Here is a 20,159-nt window from a genome sequence, read left to right on the forward strand (position 1 = left end):
GAGGAAGAAGAAGATGCAGATGATGAACAGCCAGAGAGAGCATCTGTGCCCAGCAAAGGGCTAAGATCCCACCCCAAAATGCCTCAGTGCAGTGGACCTGTGTTTACATGGCTGTGGGGAGGTCTCTTTATTCCTAATATTCCAGATGAGGAAGCTCTGAGGAGCAGAGATGACTCACAGAGATGGTGCCAGCCTCAGAATCACCAGAGGACTGCCCCCAAGATCAGGGGGCCGGGGCAGGGCCTGTCTATTTGGGTTTTTCCCAGAAAAATGGACAAATGATGACCAAGGAGACTACACAACACCAATTATTTATGTGTAGCTAGGAAGGTGGTATAGGAAGCCACAGCTTATTACCAGAAAATTTGGACTTATATGTTTGCAGTGTGATTGTCTTTATATGCAGGTGCTTTTTTTGTACAGGCTTAAATGCAGCACATGAGAACACTATTGGTGTATGTGAATATTAAGTGCTATACAATGTGTGTTGTGCTATCATCTAGGCTTTGGATTGTGTAAGAATTGTGTGTTGAAAGTGATGGAATTCAGGGCTGCTAGGAGGCATCACAGTGTGTACAGCACTAGGCCTGGAGTCTGGACAACCTGAGTTCAAATCCAGCCTCAGACACTACTTACTAGCAAGTGTGTTCACCTCTATTTACCTTGGTTTCCTCATCTGTAAAATGGAGATTGTAATAGAATGTCCCTCTCAGGGTGGCTGTAAGGATCAAATGAGACAACAATTGAAAAGTGCTTAGCCCAGTATGTGGCACACAGTAGGTGCTTAATATATGTTAGCTATTATTTGGTTGTTTACTGCAGACTGGGATGAGGTTCTCTTTGACAGTTGGAGGGCCTACACTTGCACATCAGTGAATGTCATCCAGTCACTTGTGGGTCCCTAATCCCTGTGGTCGAGCAGGAGAATTCATTAGAAGATATGGCTGGGGGAGATGCAATCCTCCTGGGATAAATCCATAACCCATGGATGGGCAGAGCAGTGAGGGTCTGCCTCCCTCTGCCTCACAAGTGCCAGATGAGTAAGAGGAAGGCTAAAAAATCTCTTTTGAGATGAAACGTTAAAAATAAGTGTGATGGGTTGGGTTGGGGGGGAGGGGATGGTGCTCTGCCAGCAATGAAGCTCCAGGTTGCAAAGTCAACTGTAAGTCATGTCCTCATCTTGCTGTCATGGTCCTCTTTGAAAAGAAGGACACACAAAAACGACAACCACAAGGTCCCTGGGAGGTGCTTCACCTGAGTTCCACAAAGGGAGGCCCCCATCCATTATAGATTTACTCACTGCTTCTCCCCATGTTTCTGATTAGCTATTTTCTTTAAATACTTAGCTGCTAAGCCAGCCAGTACCTGTTTACTGACTTCACACAATTTCACTGTCTACAATACCTTTAAGCCCAATGCAGTCTTCTTGTTGATTTTTTCTTGCGGTCGGGGCTATTTTTGCTCTTTGTTCATCCAACATGATTTATAGCCCCCACTTCTGCAATCCCCTGAGGCACCAGAAATTCCCATGCAGCTATCAAAGGGCCTGTGGGTGCTCTGAGCTGAGATGCTCCAGGGACCTGGACACCAACTGATGTCTCATGGATTCTGAAATGTGCCATGCTCTTGACAGCTGGAATAAGCCAGCAAAGGCAGAAGTCAGTTGGGTATTATTCCAGCCTACTTTCAGTACTGGCCTTCGTGTGGGTTCATGTGCCCTGATACACCCTTGCTCACCAAGCACAGGCTTCAGACCTTTCACTAGAGCTGCCACTGCTCTCTGTGGGCCTGGGATGTGGAGATGAGCCGTCTTCTTGAGCTCTGTCCTCTTGAGGTCCCTGTTACATCACTTCTGAAATGGATTCGGGAGTAGTGGGCTCCTCTGCCACCATTAGTGGAACCGAAAGGCTCCCAGTGGGTGCCAGTGTCTCAACTGCAAACAGAAGAGCCCTGGGGACATGGACTTCCTCTAGGTGATTCCATCAAAGAGTGGAAATTGGTTTGTTGTCGTCAGTTTGTTGTCTTTGGATGGACAGATCCACAGGACACAGCAGAGGGTCTCAGAGTTGCTTTGTCCAGTAAAAAGTTCAGAATCACTTAGGAAAAGAATTCTGAGAGACCAGAGTTCAACCCAGAACCTCCAGCCTTCTCAGACAAGCAAGCCCAAGGGGAATGGAGTTTTCCTGATTTCCCATTAGCCATGAAGCTCAGCATGGAAGCCTGGCAGAGGAGAGAGAGGAAGCTTCGTGCCTTCTGACTGTGGAGACTGAAGATGGTTTCACAGCTGAGGTGGCATGCTGGGGAGACTGAAGACCCTCCCCCTACGCTGGGCTCACAACTTCCTTCAGTGGGGTCTGTGATGCAGGTTTCCCTTGACTAAGCAGGTCTAGAGATGGGGATCAAAACCAGCTTAGAGCTGGTTTACAGAGTAGGCCAGAAGAGAAGCAATTTCTCCCTGATGGGGGACCTGGTGAATAATGTGAGTGGCTGAGATCTAGGGAGAGAGCTGCCACCTCAGTTACACCCTTAGTGCATGAATTGTCCAGGATATCAGATAACCCTGCAAAGACCTGAGTTGAGGAACAGCTACATTGGAGAACAACATCTGATGAAGACATTGGAGGCCAGAATGGACAACTGGATATAGAGAATCATGCTTGAATGGCAGCAGTTCCTGCAGAGGAGAAGGGGGACATCACTCAGAGAAGGCCACAACTTTACAGGATCCAAACCCAAGTCAACCTCCCTGTTCAACCTGTTCTTCTGGAATGTGATACATGTGTTCCTAAAAATCACTGGCTATACAAAATCACACAGTAAAAGTCACAAAGGTGATGGGGAAATGAGGGCAGGATCACAACACTCAATCTGTATCAGTGACACAGTAAAAAAAAAAAAAAAAAAAAAAAAGATTGGAGCCAAAGGAAGATGGTAGTGCAGTCTTAGGCATTTAAATGGCTAAGAAATGCTCAAACATTGTAGTAAATAGTGGCTAAGGGCTGCTACTCAGCCTGTTCCCCAGGATGCACCAGCCCCCCAGCTGGCATGGAGTTGTTCTGGGTGGGAGGCTGGTCTCAGTGGACCACAACTCCAGGCCATAGTGAAAGGTGGGTAAGGGGGAGAGGCAGCCTTCCTCAGCCCCCAGCTCCAAATAACCCAAAGATTCTATGACAAATGTGGTGCTTTGCCCTTATAAGGTCCCAAAGTTGGCTTGTGGATGTGGGCATCAGGATGAAGACTGCGGCTTGGGAGTTGTTGGGAAGTGGTTCTGTCTTCTCAGTTTTTCCAAAATGAAAGTGCTCGCATAAGCAAACACCAAATTCAAGTGTGTTCAGTCATTCTCTATCAGTCACACTGGAACAAATTCACATCCTCAGAATGAGTGTTAGAGCAGAACTGACTATGCCCCGTTCACCCCTCTGGTGTCTCAGTCACTTGGCTCCACATGAGCAGGTTCCCTGCCCAGAATCTTCATGAATGTTCACTCTTCCACTGCCTACAGTGTGTAAGAAAGTGTGTTGAGGCTCATGGGGGGAGAGGGGTGATGGGATGACTTCATTTGTCTCACTATTTCATTGAAATGCCTTGACTTTGATCTAAACATGTTCAGCTGTGAACTGGCCAAAGCAAAACCCATGGGTAAAGGCTGAGGACATAGGGTTTGAAGAGGATTCTGACCTGCCCTGTGTTTGTGGTCTGAGGTGATCTACTGAAGGCCAGGGAGGTGTGTGTGTGTATGTGTGTGTGTGTGTGTTTACATATAAGGAGAGGTTACACACACACACACACACACACACACACACACCACTGTCCTTTACAAACCAGGTGGCATTCCATTATTTCTCGGTGTTTACTGTTCCTGATCTTCCCAATATAGGACTGGAGGTGAGGGATGGACATACAAAAAGAAAAGGTATCCGAGCATCTAAGAAGCCCCTTTCACCCCACGTGGCTTTGGCTGCCCACTGACAGACAGCCCTATCATGTTGCATGTCTGTTGTGAGACTGGTTACTCCTGACTGGTGAAAAGAATGGTGTAAGAAGATGCCAGATGGGTATCATGTGGGAAAGCACAGGGGCTGCCCTGCTCTCCACGCCCCAGGTGAGGAGAAGCTGACACATTCCCATTTCCCTTCATTCCTGGGGCATGCACCCTTTGACATGGCTGAATGGACTCCCTGGGGGGATCAGAGTGTTGTTGCCTAAACTAATCTGTGGAGTCCCCAGGGACTGTACTGTTCCTAGTTATTCCTGATTTCCTTTCATGTAATTATTAATGGGAGTGGGATTCAACTGTTAGAATAAGTTAACTAATGCTGGGGCAGAACTGCTGCTCTTCTCCCCACTGTGGAAGGGGGCTTTTATCCTGAATCATAAAAATATTCTGAGTCTTAGGTATCAACTATTTGATGGGTAATACATGGGTATAACTCCAGCCTGGTACTCTTGGCAAGGGAGTAAGCAGCCATTATCTCTTCTTACTACCCAACAAAGGTGGACCTTTTGAGATGAGGTGTTCAGATCTACCCACAGATCCATTTATCAAGCCACTGATGTATTGTCTTTACTGTAAGTGGGAATTTGTCCAAGAGAAACATTTTTTAAGATTTCCTGGTTTATCAAGAATTTCACATATTTGCATGTGCCTGCACACACACATATGCACACACACACACACACATACAGATTTGGTATTTTAGCCATGATCCACTGGATCCTGCCTCGGGATTTCCCATTTTCTTTCTCTAAAACCTGGTGTTCAGGAGTGATTTTAATTTTAACCAACTGGAGCTACTCTCTCTGACTCTCTCTGTATCTCTGCTCTTCTCCTCGGTTCTCTCATCTGCAAAGTGAAGCAGAGAAGGAAATGACAAACCACCTCAGAGTCTTTGCCAAGAAAACCCCAAGTTGGGTCACAAAGAGTCGGACCTAATGACTGAACTACAGCAGGGGCAACAATACCCTGGCACATTGGCACACTTTGGCTCATAACCATTTTGCAACAGGAAGACAAGGTTTTAGTTCCCAGTTTGAAGCGACCATAAAAAGAACGATGACAAGTTTAACTGAACAGATGGTTCCCTTTCCTCTTCCATTTATTAAACACCTACTCGGCGCCAAGCACATGCCAAGGACTTTACAAGTGTTGCCTCATTTAATTCTCACAACAACCCTGTGAGGTAGATGCTGTTATGATCTCCATTTTACAGATGAGGAAACTGAGGCAGAAAGTGAGGAAGTAACGTGTCCAAGCTAGGAAGTGTCTGAGGCCAGATTTGAATTCAGAGTATAAACCCAGTCATTGAATAGCTGGGTCAAAGTGATTTGGAGCATTTCATGAGGTTTTGAGTCAATTTTTTGCTTGAGAATTGGTTGTATATATCCTCTGAGTTTGTATATCATGAATATCAAACCCTTATCAGAGAAATTTGATACAAAGACTTTTCCCCCCATTTGACCACTTCCCTTCTTATTCTACAAGCATTAATGCTGTCTGTAAATAAGCTTTTTATTTCATGTAATCAAAAATCTGTATTTTATCTTTTAAAAATGCCTCTATCTCCAGTTAAAAAACACATTCCCTACCCAAAGATAGGAATATGATGTACTCACCTAATGGGGGTGTAGGGTGTGTTTAGGGAGGACCAGTACCTTTGGTGTGATGACTGCCAAGCCCTTTTCAGGGCTCTTTTCACCTTCGGTGTCTAGCTGTTCCACCTAACTCTCACCTGTGGCTCCAAGAAGCTGCAGCATGTGCAGCAGCCACAACCTGGTAAACCATTTTGGCAGATGGGTCAAACCAGTTTGAGAGTAACCAAGGGGTGTCAAACCATTTGGTGAGTTAGGGGGGTGTCTATGTCAAGTACGTGGAGACTTCCTCTGGTGGAATGGGTGGATGAGAACCACTTGTTCCAACGGCCATGAAGGCAGATGAAGCAGGTGATATGGAGCGCTTAGAGCTTGATGAGACCCCAAAGATGTCAAGGTCATTCACTGCATTCTGAGCCATCATCAACCATCTTTACTCTGTCCTGCCACTGGACTATGATGACTCTGGAGGAGACAATGAGGCTGACAGCTTTGTGCCACTCTGCGTCACTTAAATTCAATTTGCACCTGAATCAAAAGGCATTTTATCATGGCAATGTTATTATCATCTCTTCGAAGATGAAGGACAACAACCAGCCAGCTCACCTCATCTGTTTGCCTCCAATTCCTCATCTGTGATGATAATGACACCACCTATCTCTCAGGGTTGTTGTAGGGATCAGTTGAGAACATAATTGTAAAGTCTTCAACCCAGTGCCTGGAGCATAGTAAACACTATGTAAGTGTTAGTTATCATTATTTATTTATTTATTATTAATTTTTTTATAGTAGGCCCTTAGTATTAAGATTGCTTATCTATTTAGAATGTGTCATGGAATTCAACGTAAGGTGTTTCCGCAGAAAGTGTTTTAATCAAACAAAGAGCATTTTCCTAGATAATTTATTTTTTCCCTTTATCACACTCTGGGCTATTGAGTTCCATTGTTTCTGATTCCTGTTTAGTCTCCCACCAATTTTTCTATTTTTTAACCAATACTAGATGGTTTGGATGATTGCTGCTTTATAATAGAGTTTGAGGTCTGGAACTTCTCTTCCCCCTGAAGAAGAGGTTTTGATTACCATTACGTTTGGCTCCTTTTGTGTGGCAAAGCACTTCGTGCTGATTCTATTCCAGCTGAGATTTACAAAAGCTGACTGAAATTTTCTAGGTTATATGGCAAGAAGAGGTTATCCTCCAGGAGTGAAAGGACACTTCCATTGTCCATCTCTGTAAAGGTAAAGGAAAGAGACTGTCCTGTGACAATCACAGAGAGGTCTCTTTCTTATTCGTTGCTGGTGAAATTCTTGCCAGAGTCCTCCTTAACAGGCTGATCCTTCATCTGGAAGAGGGGTATCTACCAGAGATCCAGTGTGGCTTCAGAAAGGGCCTCTATGTGGTGTTTGCTGCCTGACAACTGAAGGAGAAATGCCAGGAGCAGAACAGATATCTGCACACAGCATTTGTCCCTCTGTCACTCACAAGTGCTTATGGAAAATTATGTCAAATTTGTTTGCCCGAGAAAGTTCAATAGTACTGTATTGTGTAACATCATGCTTGCCCAGGTTCTAGATAATTGACAACGTTCTCATGCTTTAACAGTCACCTATCGAGTGAAACAAGGCTATGTTCTTCCTCCCATGCTTTTTAGCATAATGTTCTCAGCCATGTTGTCAAAGGCCATCAATGAGGGAAAGCATGGCATCAAGGTCAGCTACCGATGGTATTGATGGCAAACTATCTAACGTGAAAAGACGACAAGCCAAAATTAAGGTGGAGGGAGAGTTTGTTCAAGATGTTTTTGTGCACAGATGACTGTGCTCTAAATTCAGCCTGTGAAACTGAGATGCAACAAAGTAGGAATCAATTTTCTGTTGCTTGTGTTCATTTTGGCCTAACAATTAACACCTAGAAAACACAGGTGCTCCATCAGTCAGCACCACAGTTCTGGCAAATGGAGAAGTTTGCAATAGCGTTGATAAGTTCACTTACCTTGGTAGTGTACTTTCCAGGGATGTACACAGTGACAATGAGGTCGATGCATGCATCGAGAGCTAGCTCGGTGTTTGAGGGGCTCCAAAGGAAAGTATGGGAGAGAAGAGAGAGAAGAGACTGTCAAATTGAAGGTCTACAGAGCCACTGTGCTGACCTCATTGCTGTGTGCTGGCCTACCAGTGCCATGCCAGGAAACTGAATCACTTACATCTGAATTGTCTTAGGAAGATTCTGAAGATCACCTGGCAGGATTAGTACCAGGCACTGAGGTCATTTCTCAAACTAAATGCCAAGCATTCAAACTCGACTGCAGAGAGTGCAACTATGAAGGTCTGGCCACCTTATTTAAATGCCAAATATATGCTTGCCCAAAAGACTCTTTTATGGAGAACTCACACAGGGCAAGGATCACATGGGGGTCAAAAGAAGTGCTACAAGGACACTCTCAAGGTCTCTCTGAAGAACTGTGGAATTGATTGCATGACATAGGAGACACTGGCACAGGACCACATGGCACGCCCACATCAGAGAAGGGTCTGTGCTTTACCAACAAAGCAGAATTGAAATAGTTCAAAAGAAAAGCGAGATGCACAAATTTAGAGAATCCACCCCAAATGCTCACATGGACTGTTTGTGCCCAGCCTTCCAAGCTTGTAGTGGTCTGATCAGCTACACTTGGACACACTGTGACTTGACCCTAATATAGAGATGTCATTTTGGTCCTCTTCTAGAATGAAGGACAACAGTCATAATATACACTGTATATGTTCTTGAGGTTCTACTCATTTTTCTACCCATCATTTCATACAAGACGAAGGGGCACAAACTAGATAAGAAAAGCCAAAGTGACTGAAGGCAGTGGACCAACATTGGCTAAACTCACTGCCACAAATGGGCAGGTGAAGGATTCCCCTTTTAGACAAGCACTGCAGAGAAAACCAGAAAGTCATTTGGGATTAGTTGGGTTAAGACTCCCAGCTTCCACCTCCTACTACATTGCACTCAAAATGGAGACTGTACCTGGCCAAAAAAATCACTGATTAAAAGACCTAGAAGAAAGATGGAGGAGAAGGAAAGAGAACGTCCACCTTGGCACCTTCGCACCTTCTAAAAGCAGATGTAGAACATGGCCCAGCCCGAACGTAGAAGCATTGTTCCAGACACAGAGGGTTCTGTGGACCCTGGGTGTTAACCCTAACCATATCCTAAATGCATGCTGAGGAAGGGGTCCAGCCAGCAAAGGCGTGGCTGAGTGTATCAGCTCAGGGAAAGACCGTTCATCAGGCCAAGAAGGGGTTCCAGATCCAGCATAAAGGGGAAGGAACAGCGAATAGAGAAAAACCTATCTCTTATTGCCCAACTTGGGGTTAGACATCTAGGGCAAACTGAGGGGATGTACCCCTAGAAGAGGCAGATCCTGGGTGAGGGGCAGGTGCCAGGACCTAGGCTGGGTCTTAAGCAGGAAACACCTTCAAGGCAAGCAGCAGGTTGTGGTTCCAATCCCAGGAGCAGAGTGGGGTCTCAGATCTCTTCCAGCCCAGTCTGAAGCCTACAGAAAAATAGCCATGGAAGGAGTCATAGATGAAAGGAGACTCTAAAGTTCTGTAACTTTCTAGCAGCATAGCTTCCCAGCTGGCTAATAGTGACTGAATCCATCAGTAATCTCCACATGGGCCCAGCCCACAGATGTATTGCTTAGACTTAAACATAGTTCAGGAATTTGCAGATCTATGATGGCGGAGTGGTGGATAGCGAATCAGACCATCCTGGGAGCACTGAAAACTTACAGGTCCCTGGAGTGAGTTTTCCCTGAGTTCCTGGAATAACATACAACTCAGAACCTCAAGAAAGCTGCAACAAGGTTATTCTGGACATACCCTTCAGAATGTGGAGAAAGTCTGGCCTTGACATCAGGTCCATGGTCAGGAAGGAGACTGAAAGAATAAGCAGACAAGAAAGGATCCCACCACCAATTTTACCTTGGGGACAGGGATGCTCAAGACACAGACTCAGAGGAAGAAAATGACTTCAAAACATCAACACACAAAGCCTCAAAGAAAAGCACAGAGTGGGCAGAATTCAACTGGGATTTCTGGAAGAGAGCAAATAGGTAAAAGGGTAAAAAGAAGCTAGCGATAATATTTTTCACTGAGGAAAGAACTGGAATTTAAATGACTGCTGTGGAAGAAAAAATCAGAATTGGAATAAAGGGTTTGTCACAACTGAGTTTTAACAGAAGGGTAAGCTGAGGCAGATATCTGAGCAAGATAACATCTATTATCAGGGAATGCTCCCTATCAATAAATGAGCCAGAGACCTGGAGCAAAAGGACCCTTCCCCTTCTGTGGGTTTTGAGGAGCACAGAAGAAAGAGCAGAGCAGGGTAGGTGACATCGTGGGATTAAGGCCTAGTTACAGTGCTGAGGCCAGGGAACAACCTGATTGGTTGAAAGTTTGGTAATGGAGGCGAGTAACAACCCTCCTTCTCCTCCTGTGAGACTAAAACATGTTCATGGCCTGAGTCCAGGTGCAGGATAGTAGCCCGGACATTGGGACAGCAAACCAGACATCTTGGAAGGACAACTTGGTGGGACAAAGATGTCGGACCCAAACCCCCTTGCTGTCTCACCCATTTCCCAAGGTTAGCAAAATTCCTTGAGCAGGAGAGCTGGACTTTTCAGCTTAATGTATACCAGACCAGCTGAACTCTGAACCAAGTATAGAGACAAAGAACTGTAACTCAGGCAATTACAGGACGAAAGTAGTTTCAGAACCAAATCAATAAATTGTAAACATGATCAATAAGAAATGAAACAGGATTCATCTCAACCTTTGCAGGCTTGCCCCAAGAGCTGCAGAACCTTGTCCAAACTACAAATGTATGGAAAACTAGAATGACTCCATGACAAAATGAGCAAGATCCAAATGAAACAAAAGACTGAAAAACAGAAGAACCTGTAAAGAAAATTATAGTCCTGAAAACAGTATTAAGGAGAGAGAATTTGAGTCATTGAAACCACGGCCTTAAATCTTAATTCAAGGAAACATTAAAAAAATACTACTGGATGTCTTTAGAACTAGAGGTCCAAATGGAAATAAAAAGAACCCAAAAGAACCCATCTCTGGAAAGAACCCCAAGAGAAAACTCCCAGGATCCTCCTAGCCCAAATCCAGAGCTTAAGGTCAAAGAAAAAAAAATACAGCAAACGTTCAGAAAGAAAGACTTAACAAGGAGCAGACACCTGAGAACATTCCAGAAGACAAAGACTTCTGAGGAGGGGGAAGGTGAGAGACAAGGATCTCCCATAATCCAGATGAAGCAGAAGTCTGTGCAACAGAGGAGGGTCTGGTGGGGGAAGAAGCTGACAACAGAACAGCAATCTCACTTGAACGGATCGAAGGAGGGACTGTGGAGGGCAAGGGATGAGAGATGCTCCCCACTTCCTGATGGAGATGAAAGATTCAGAGCACAGAATTTTATTCCTATATACATACATTTTTGTTTTTTGGGGGGCCGCATGAACAATGCTGGAATGCTGCCCTTGAGTATACAAGTTTATAACAGAGGTTTTGTTTCCTTTATCTCTCAATTTAAGAAGGCTGAGCAGGGTAAATGGAGTTTTTCCTGAGTGAAAAAAATATTTATTTGAAAAAATCAGAAGACAATCCATTCATTTAATGTCTACAACTGTGCCAAAGATAATTCTTAATCCAAGATATTATTTTTAAAAAATAGATAATCCGAACCACGTAAAATCTAAAATGTTTCACTAAAATAAATGAAGATCAAACAAGAAAAACTGTTAGTAGCACATACGCCAAATGGACACATCAAATCTGACCAAAATAAGTCCTTTACATCCAGACAGAGACCTGACACCAATATGAACCAAGAGCCATTGCCAATAGATAAGCACTGAAAGGATATCAATATTTCTAAAGTCCTGGAAACCACAAACGACCTGAAAACCGGTCTCCAATCCACACTAAGAGAAAGTCATGGGAAAATAATCTTGCCATCTCTTGTGAAGGGGTAAATTTTGTGCATGACAATAATAGAGTGCTGAAATACAAGGAAACAATTCTTTGGGCCCCAAACTGAAAAAAGGAGGCAGTGGAGTTGCTGATAGACGGTAGGTAAGGAGATGTCTGGACTTTCTCAGAACTAGGACGAGGCTCCGGACTAGGGTCAATATTATGGCTACCACGTTTGGTAAAGAGAAGAAACCAGAGCTGGGTGTTCAAGGCTATGTAAGTGTGCACTGTTGGTCTCCAGTTTCCCAGTCTGGAAATTAAAGATTATCTCTAAACTCCTCTCCAGGGAAACTTGATCCTCTCCGTGAAATCTTTAGTTTCATGGTTTCCCAGTTGGGGGGATGAGACAAGAAAGAGGGAAAATCCTACCAAATGTGCCCAGGTTCATTGTTTCTGAAAAAAGAAGTTACCAGGCATTCACATGTTCACATTTCAGGCAGCTCAGACCAGCTTTAGGCTGAAATGGCACTCCTCCCCATTTTAATAATAAGACCTTTCCTTTTTGTTACTGTGCTGTGTCTGACTCATTGTGACCCCTTTGGGGATTTTCTAACCAAAGACATTGGAGTGGCTTGCCCTTTCCTTCTCCAGATCATTTTTCAGAGGGGGAAACCGAGGCAAACAGGGTTAAGGCACTTGCCCAGGGTCACACAGCTAATAAGTGTCTGAGGCCTGCATTGGAAGTCAGTTCTTCCTGACTACAGGTCCTTGGCTCTATCCACTGGGCCACATCCTTGCCCCTCTGCTACTCGGATTCCCAATTCCGTTTCCTGGACTCTGGTTTCCTCTGCATTCTTGGGTCCTGGCTTGTTTATCTACAGGGCCTGGGGAGGTTAGGACACTTGCCCGAGTCACAGCTGGGATGGCCGTCCTTAAATCTGAGGGGCAGCCCCTGGTCTCAAGTCAGCCTGCAGATTCTTCAGTCCTCAGACCCCCTCAATCTGGGGGGGACATTTTCTCCCCAACTTCTAAGGAGGGGAAAGGGTGGCACTGAGGAGGGCTGGAGGGGAGGGCGTGACGTGGGTGAAGAAGTACCTGGAGATGGGGAAGGAGGCGCTGATGAGGACCGGTACGGTGGGGCCCTCCCCAGTGTGCGCGGCACTCCAGGCCTCCGGGGCGGCCCTTCTCCCCCTCCCCTCAACCTGGAACCCCTTGTACCCCAGGGCATATTGTAGGGTGTTCCCCTCCCCCCACCAGTCCTCGTGCCCCTGGAGGGGAGGGGGGAAGGGGAGCCTGGAAATGCCTCTGACCTTCGACTGCAGACCCTCCCAAGTGTGCTGGACACTCAAGGCCCCCAACCCATCCTTCTCAGCCACTCCTCACCCCTAGCCCTGTGTCCCCCACCCCCAGGAACCCCTTGTACCCCATGGCTCCGATTGTGGGGTGTTCCTCCTGTCTATGTGCCCTTGGCGGGAAAGGGGAAAAGGGAGCCTGGTAATGCCTCTGACCTTTGCCTCCAGACCCACCTTCAGCCAGAGTGACCCGCCACACTGCCCCCCATGGGGAGGTGACCCTTCGGTGCCGGGCCCAGGACTTTTACCCCAAGGAGATCTCCCTGACTTGGCTGAGGGATGGGGAGGAACAGCCCCAGGACACGGAGTTCATTGAGACTAGGCCTGCAGGAGATGGCACCTTCCAGAAGTGGGCAGCTGTGGGCATGACCTCAGGCCAGGAAGGGAGATACACCTGCCGAGTTCAGCACGAGGGGCTGTCTGAGCCCCTCACCCTGCAGTGGGGTAAGAACAGTGAGGGGGGGCTGGGAAAAGGTCATCCCTCCACCCCACAGGACCAGAGAAGGGGGTAGTTACTGGGGGAGTTGGTGGAGGGGTTAGTGACTCTCAGGCTAGACAGGGATCAGAGCCTCTCACTTCCCTTTTCCATTTCAGAGCCACAGTCTTCATCCACCTGGCTCATTGTGGGGGGCATTGCTGCTGCCCTCCTCATCCTCATTGCAGTCATTGCTGGAGTTGGGATCTGGAGAAGGAAGCATTCAGGTAGGAAGGACTAGGAGGGGTCATTAGGGATCAGGCCCCATGAAGATCAGGGCTTCTCCTGACCCGGCAGGTTGTCTTTCTGTCCCCAAGTCCTCTCTGTCCCACCTAAGGGACAGTCACACAGGCCTTAAGACTCTAGAAAAGCAAATTTGTAATTGGAAGCCATTTTCCTGGAGGATGCCTGGCAGGGTGTAACAGGCTGGCTGAGTGGGAAATCTGCTTCAGACTCAGCTCACACATGAACACGGGGATCTCTGCCCAAGGGCCTAGGTGTCTCCCTAGCTGGGGACTGTAGACCAGCCGTGGGAACCCCTGGAGGAGGGGCCTGAAGCTGGGGAAGTGCCCAAATGGGGACCTTTTCTCTCTTCCTCTTGGATCTAGAGGCTGCAATGGTGTGGGTATGGGAGTGCAGTCCTGGTTATTTGCCTCCAATACAAATTTTTGAATTTCTGAGACCCTAGTGTGGTCTCCTCTCCTCGATTCCTTGCTGGAAATTTGTTTTCTTTTCCAGGTGGAAAAGGAGGTGATTATGTTCCAGCTGCAGGTAAGTGAAGGGTAGACATGGAGGGTAGAAAGAAGGGGCCAGCCCATGGTGCTCTGGGACCTGAGCACTGAGAAGCAGAGTGGAGGCCTAGCCCAGTAGCCTTCCCTTGGTGTCCCCTTCCCTTCCCATACCTTGGTTCTGGGATGCATGTCCCTGACTGGGTTGTTTCCCTCCTTTGTCTCCAGGCAATGACAGTGCACAGGGGTCAGATGTCTCTCTCACAGCCAAAGGTGAGATTCTGGGGGCCTGGAAGGAGGGAGGGGCTGGGGTAAAGGGGGCCAAGCAAAGAGGAGGAGGTTCTGTGGGAGGTTGGGCTGAGGATGGGCTGGGTGGGAAGGCAGGCTCTTCAGAATGATGACAGGCTGGAGGCCAGAGGGCACTTGGAGGATCCCCATGAATCTGTCTTTCCTTCTTCAGCTTGAGAGAATTTCCTGGCATGGACCTGAGACAGAAAACCAGTCTGCAGTCCCCCTACTGTTCCTGTTGACCCCTGGCCTCTCTCCCCAGCACTGACCCCTTCGATCCTCCCTGGACTTTACTGGCCCAAGCTCAGGGCAGCCTCATCAGGGCCTTCATCCTGTTCTCTAAGGCCTCCCTCCCTTCCTCCCTCCCATCTTTGTGTCTGCTTTGGGAATGAGTGTCTAATGTCTGACCAATAAAACAATCTGATGAATCACTGATCTGCAGTCTTCAGCTTTTCTCCACAATCTCAGCTGAGCATCCCATTGGGTGGGGGATTACAGGGGACAGGATGAGCATGTGGAGGGTTCTGGCCATCTGAAGGGGAAAATAAATGAAAGTTTGGAGGTACCTGAGAAACCTTTTATTTGTTCTCCTGAGTCTGGAAGTGCAGGTGGGGTCTGGGGCCAGAGGGGAAGGAGCCTGGGGAGTGGGCAGAGTGTTGTACATGGAGAGGAGGCAGACATTTGTCTTTGATTTGTGCTTCTCTGGGGCGTGTGTGGACAAGGTCTATTGGGACTTGTTTCGGGTCTTCACACAGAGCCCAGGCTGCACACTCCTCCTGGGCCTGGAGCCATGCCCAGACAGGATGCTGGGTCACTAACCCATAGGCCGCCCGCCCACAGGCTGCCCCTCAGCACTGACCTTCCCAGAGGTCCAGTTCTCTCTATTTTTGTCATTTTCATCAGAAATATAAAAGCAGTATTTTCCTCTTGCTCCCTGTAAACTACTGGGGTCAGAAAGTCTTGTGAGAGGAGAGGACATGTCTTCCATGGGGTCTCACTTTCCTCATTTGCATTAGAAAATGGGTCTAAATTTCAAGGTGGCTCAGTCAGTGGAGCCCCTGACTTACAGGCAGGAAGGCCTGGGTTCAAATCCTATCTCAGATAATAGTTTTGTGACCTTGAGCAGGTCACTTAACCTCTCACCTCAGGAATTGGGGTGGGGGGGTCATATTAACTCCTCCAGATCAAGTAAGATCATCTGTACAAAGTACTTAGCAAGGCTTATTATAGAAATGAACACTGCTATTATTATTGCTTTCAAGCGCTAATTCCTATGATTCTGTGGATTCCAAACAGTCATCATGACACTCATTGAAAGATAACTTTCATCCTTCAGAGCCCTAAGAATTCCTCCCAGTGTGAAGCCAGACCTTTACCTCCTAAGCAGGGACCCTCCTTCCACCCTGTGCCTATTCATGGTATTACAGGATTTAGAATGAGAGTATCCTCCCTTCGGAGATGATGAGCATGAAGGGAGGAGTGGGAGGAGGGTGCATCCTCTGACAAACCAGCCCCTGAAGCCTCCAGACTTCCAGGTGAGCTTGGACACTTCCAAGGCCCATTGGTCTAGAGCCTAAAGGGGCCTCCGAGGCCCTGGGGTCCAGCTGCTTAAGACAGCACCTAGTCCATAGGAGACTCAATCAAGGCTGTTGGCCTGCCTGGCTCCAATCCCCAAATCCATTCCTCTGATCTCTAGGACTTTACTATGAAAGGAAAATCTGCTTGATAATGTTTAGATGCAGCTTCTGAAGTCCAGGCTAGCTCAGCCATGGGTATTCAGAGAAGCCAGTCTGGAACACCCAGGGAAGGTTCCCAGTGAGAAAGGGGCCTTCTACATCAGATAATCTGTGTACACTGACCCCCGTGCAGTCTGATGAGAGTTTTCAGGGGGTCTGTGAACTTGGATGGGAAGAAATACATCTTTATTTTGACTAACTTCTGATTGAAATGTCATCATTCCTTTGACTATTAAATTTTCAAAAACCACACTAAGTTCTGAGGAGACATTTATTAAAAGCTTCACCAGATGACACAAAAAATTTAAGATGCCTGGATCTAGGTTATGTCAGAATGATGAGGGAAATACAATTATATTTAGGTATATTTTGGCACTTTTTGTACCTGTGAATGTGTGTATACATGCACCCATACCTATGAATACATATATGTACATGAGAGATAGTAACTACTAACCAATTAATTCACAGGTAAGAGTTATGAAATTGCCATGCCTTTTGACCCAGCAATACCGCTGCTAGGCCTATTTGTAAGGAACCTATATGTTCTATAATATTTATAGCCACTGTATGTGTGGCAGCAACAAACTGGAAATAGTGAGGATGACTATCAATTGGGGAATGACTGAGCAAGTTGTGTTACATGACGACTATAAAATCTTATAGTGCTATAAGACATGATGAAAACATGGAAAGACTGTCAGGAAATAATAAGTGAAATGGGCAGAACCAAGAGAATGTCACATACATTCTCAGCAATTCTGTCTTAAGAACAACTTGGAGTAACTAAGTCACTTTGACTACTGTAAGTACCCAGATGAACTACAAGGGATCTATGAAGCTGTATGCATCCAGAGAAAAAAAGTATAAATGGAAGCATTCAAAGAATGATTTTACACACACACCCACACACACACACACACACACACACACACACACGTACCCACACACCTATCTCTAGTGGTATCCATCTGTAGGGCAGGGGGAAGGGAAGAAAAAGAAAAGGGGAAAATTACATGGTAACTCTATTATATATTTACTAGGAATACCACGTTGTGCACAATAGATTTCCAGTTTCATGGGCAATCTCTTTTTCTTCTGTTATAAATATTATTTTATTTCACAAATTCAAACTAAAATACAGAAAATTACAGAAACATCAGAGCTACAACTGGTTGCTGTCATCTTCAGGCTAGGTATCAGTGACTACGCCAGATGTGAGGCCACATCTTTGGTGATGTTGAGTTGTTTAGCTTGTCAGGAGCCCAGGTCACCAGGACCATTCTGAGGGAGGACAAAGGGAGGAGATGAGAGGACAAAGAGATCATGGGAAAAGACCTGGGTCAAGAAGCCTGGCCTTTTCAGTAATTCGTTGCACTCTCCTGGGGTCCTTGTTTTCAAAGATATTCAGGATCTGGTCCCCTCCTTTTATTAGGGACATGCTTAGCCACAGATAGCTCAGGTTTAAGTTCAATGTTGGGATGAAATGAGGCTCTCAGAAATCATTGAACATTAAAGAAAGGAGGTTGACTTGGCACTAAGACAGCAATGATGTGCACCAAGGACATGGTGACACTTTTCTGAATAGAGCTCCTCTCATGTCCAGGTGGAAACTTCTCTAGTCAACCAGATAGGCCATGGTGACTCCAAAGAAGCCATCATGTGGAAGGAGCCACAGCTCCCTATGGATGGTACTTTAGGTGCCCTTAGGTCACCAGGTCCTACTTCATGGGAGACAAAGGCCAATCAGATCCTAGTGACAGCTTTGTTGCCTTTTAGGGAAAACTAATCTTTTGTTTGGGGAAACCAGAAACCCGTGGTCCCATCCCATACCACTCCCCCCAAAACCCAGCGATCTTCTAAAAGTCCTTCCACCATTTCCTAATTTTCAGGATTTGATTGGACAATTATCCTGGCCCAGGAAATACAAGACGTGAAGAAAAAATACCTTGCCTCAATAAAGAGTAACCAAAAGAAAAAAAAATGAGGAGGATGGAAAAAAGCAGAAATTCTAGACTTTCCCTTTCTCCTTTGGATGAACTGAACCTCAGATCTTCATCATCTAGTACTGGTGTCAAATACAACTGGAACCACTTAAAAATGTAATTTGGAAATAGTTTACAAAATAAAGATGCAATAAAACATAAATAATGTTGATATGAGGTTTTCTAATGCACTCCAGGAGAGGTGATCTTTAGGATGTGGAGATTGTGGTGGGGCAGGGGGACAGTGGTTGTGGTTTTCTAATATTTGAAGGGGCTGTTATGGAAAAGAGGGGATTTCATATTCACAGTGGCTTGTCACTACTTAAAATGTGAGAAATTCAGAGCTGTAAGGATCCTTAGAGATGGAACCAACTGTCATTCCTTAATGGATAAACTGAGGCTCAGAGAAACAGGAAGACAATGAAGGAGTCAGAGACCAAGGCAGAGACACACATGGAATGATGGCGTCCCAGATGTTCCAGCTGGAAGGGGCTGCAGAGATCCAGTCTAACTCACTTGTTTTGTGATGAAGAACTTGTGTCCCAAGAGAGGGAAAGTCATTGGTCTGAGGTCACCCAGCAGGTCAAGAACAGAACTGGCACTGGAGCCTCGGTCTTTTGATTCCTAAGTCAGACCTTTTCTATCACCCTGCACTGGGACATGAAGATATTGAGGAGGAAAAAAAAAATCAAACAATTTGGGGTTTGGGGGACAGAGCTAGAGGGTTAAAGAGACAGAGAGGCAGGGGTGGAGGGGACCTAAATCTCCCTTTCCTTCTCCAGCTAGTGGCAGGTACCAGTGTAAGCCTGCATTACTATCAGCTGGGAGGAAGCAGCTTTACTCTTTATCCTCTGAGCTTCCTAGGACTCCTTTCAGTCCCTCAGCTCTGCCCAGTCCGGGGCTGATTTTGCCCTTCAGGACCCCTCAGTCTGGCACCTCCAGGTGCTGCCACCATATCACCTCCTGTGTCAGAAAAGTGACCCTTTGCTCATCAGCTAGTCAGGTGAGGGGTCCCAGGAACTTGAATGCTATCCCTCTTAACCCTTCATGAAGCCACATTTCCTGTTCCACAGAGTTCTCAGGGTCCTCAGCACCCTATCCCTTGGTCTTTGACCTCTTTTGATATCTAGGCATCTTAGCCTCTAGCTCTTCTTGTCCCTTACAATCCCTCCTATATCCAGGTGTCCTAGCCCACACTGTTTTGGGAACTTGGAATGCTTTCTCACTCCCAATATTTAAAAAATATCGTATTTGATTTTCTCCTTTAATAAAATTGAAACACAGTCAGGAATCTACCCTCTCCTTCTCCCAGCTGCCTATATCTTTAGATTCATGTAGCCAGCCTCCCAGTTTCCCATGTACTCAGTTAGCTATACTCATGGATCTGAGCAGTCTTTTCTGTCCCTCTAGGGTTCACTCCCCAGGATTCCACCAAACTACTTCATTTAAATGGGCTTGGCTGGATTGGTGCTCCTCCCACTGGGGATGTTGGTATTTCTAGACCGGCATAGATTCAAATGTTGCCAAGACAGAACCTGGAGGCCCCTGCATGAGCAGGAGATGGACTTAAAATAAACACATTGAGTCATGAAGTGTGTGGTCTTTGTCATCAATGACATTGACATGGGAGGACAGGGCTGGGAGTCATGGAGGTTTCCTTGCAGAGGGGTGAAGGAGTGGAGGAATTACTCTGCCTCAGTTCTCAGCCTCTGCCAGAGGCTGTCTCTTCTAAAGTACCTGGATTCCATTTTTCTTAAGAAAACAAGCCTGTCTGGGAAGCTTTAGTATTGGATTGAAAGTGGGAGAGGACATTCTAGGTGGGGAGGACTGTGCATGACCACGGACTTGGGGAAGCCATCTTGGAATGGAGAGGACATTAACCCAGCTGGAGGTAGGGGTCTCAATGGTTAATCTTAAGAGGAATCAGCTGTGTGAAGTAAGAGACTCCAAAAGGTAATAGGATTTCAGGTTTAAAAGCCAGGTTAGAGACAGCTTGGTAGTTGTGGTGGCACAGTAGTAGAAACTGAGGACATGCCCTG

General features: G+C 46.2%; 1 protein-coding gene across 1 annotated transcript; it reads left to right on the forward strand.

Moving 5' to 3' along the window:
- Positions 1–12,634: 12,634 nt before the first annotated feature.
- On the forward strand, positions 12,635–14,834 carry LOC140513085 (DLA class I histocompatibility antigen, A9/A9 alpha chain-like). Its single transcript, XM_072622415.1, has 6 exons — positions 12,635–12,685; positions 13,077–13,352; positions 13,503–13,610; positions 14,122–14,154; positions 14,340–14,384; positions 14,572–14,834. Exons 1-6 carry the CDS (start codon positions 12,658–12,660, stop codon positions 14,574–14,576), a joined length of 495 nt encoding a protein of 164 aa, XP_072478516.1. The 5' UTR covers positions 12,635–12,657; the 3' UTR covers positions 14,577–14,834.
- Positions 14,835–20,159: the final 5,325 nt, after the last annotated feature.

Source organism: Notamacropus eugenii, chromosome 7 (genome assembly GCF_028372415.1).
Source record: "Notamacropus eugenii isolate mMacEug1 chromosome 7, mMacEug1.pri_v2, whole genome shotgun sequence".
Lineage (NCBI taxonomy): Eukaryota > Metazoa > Chordata > Mammalia > Diprotodontia > Macropodidae > Notamacropus > Notamacropus eugenii.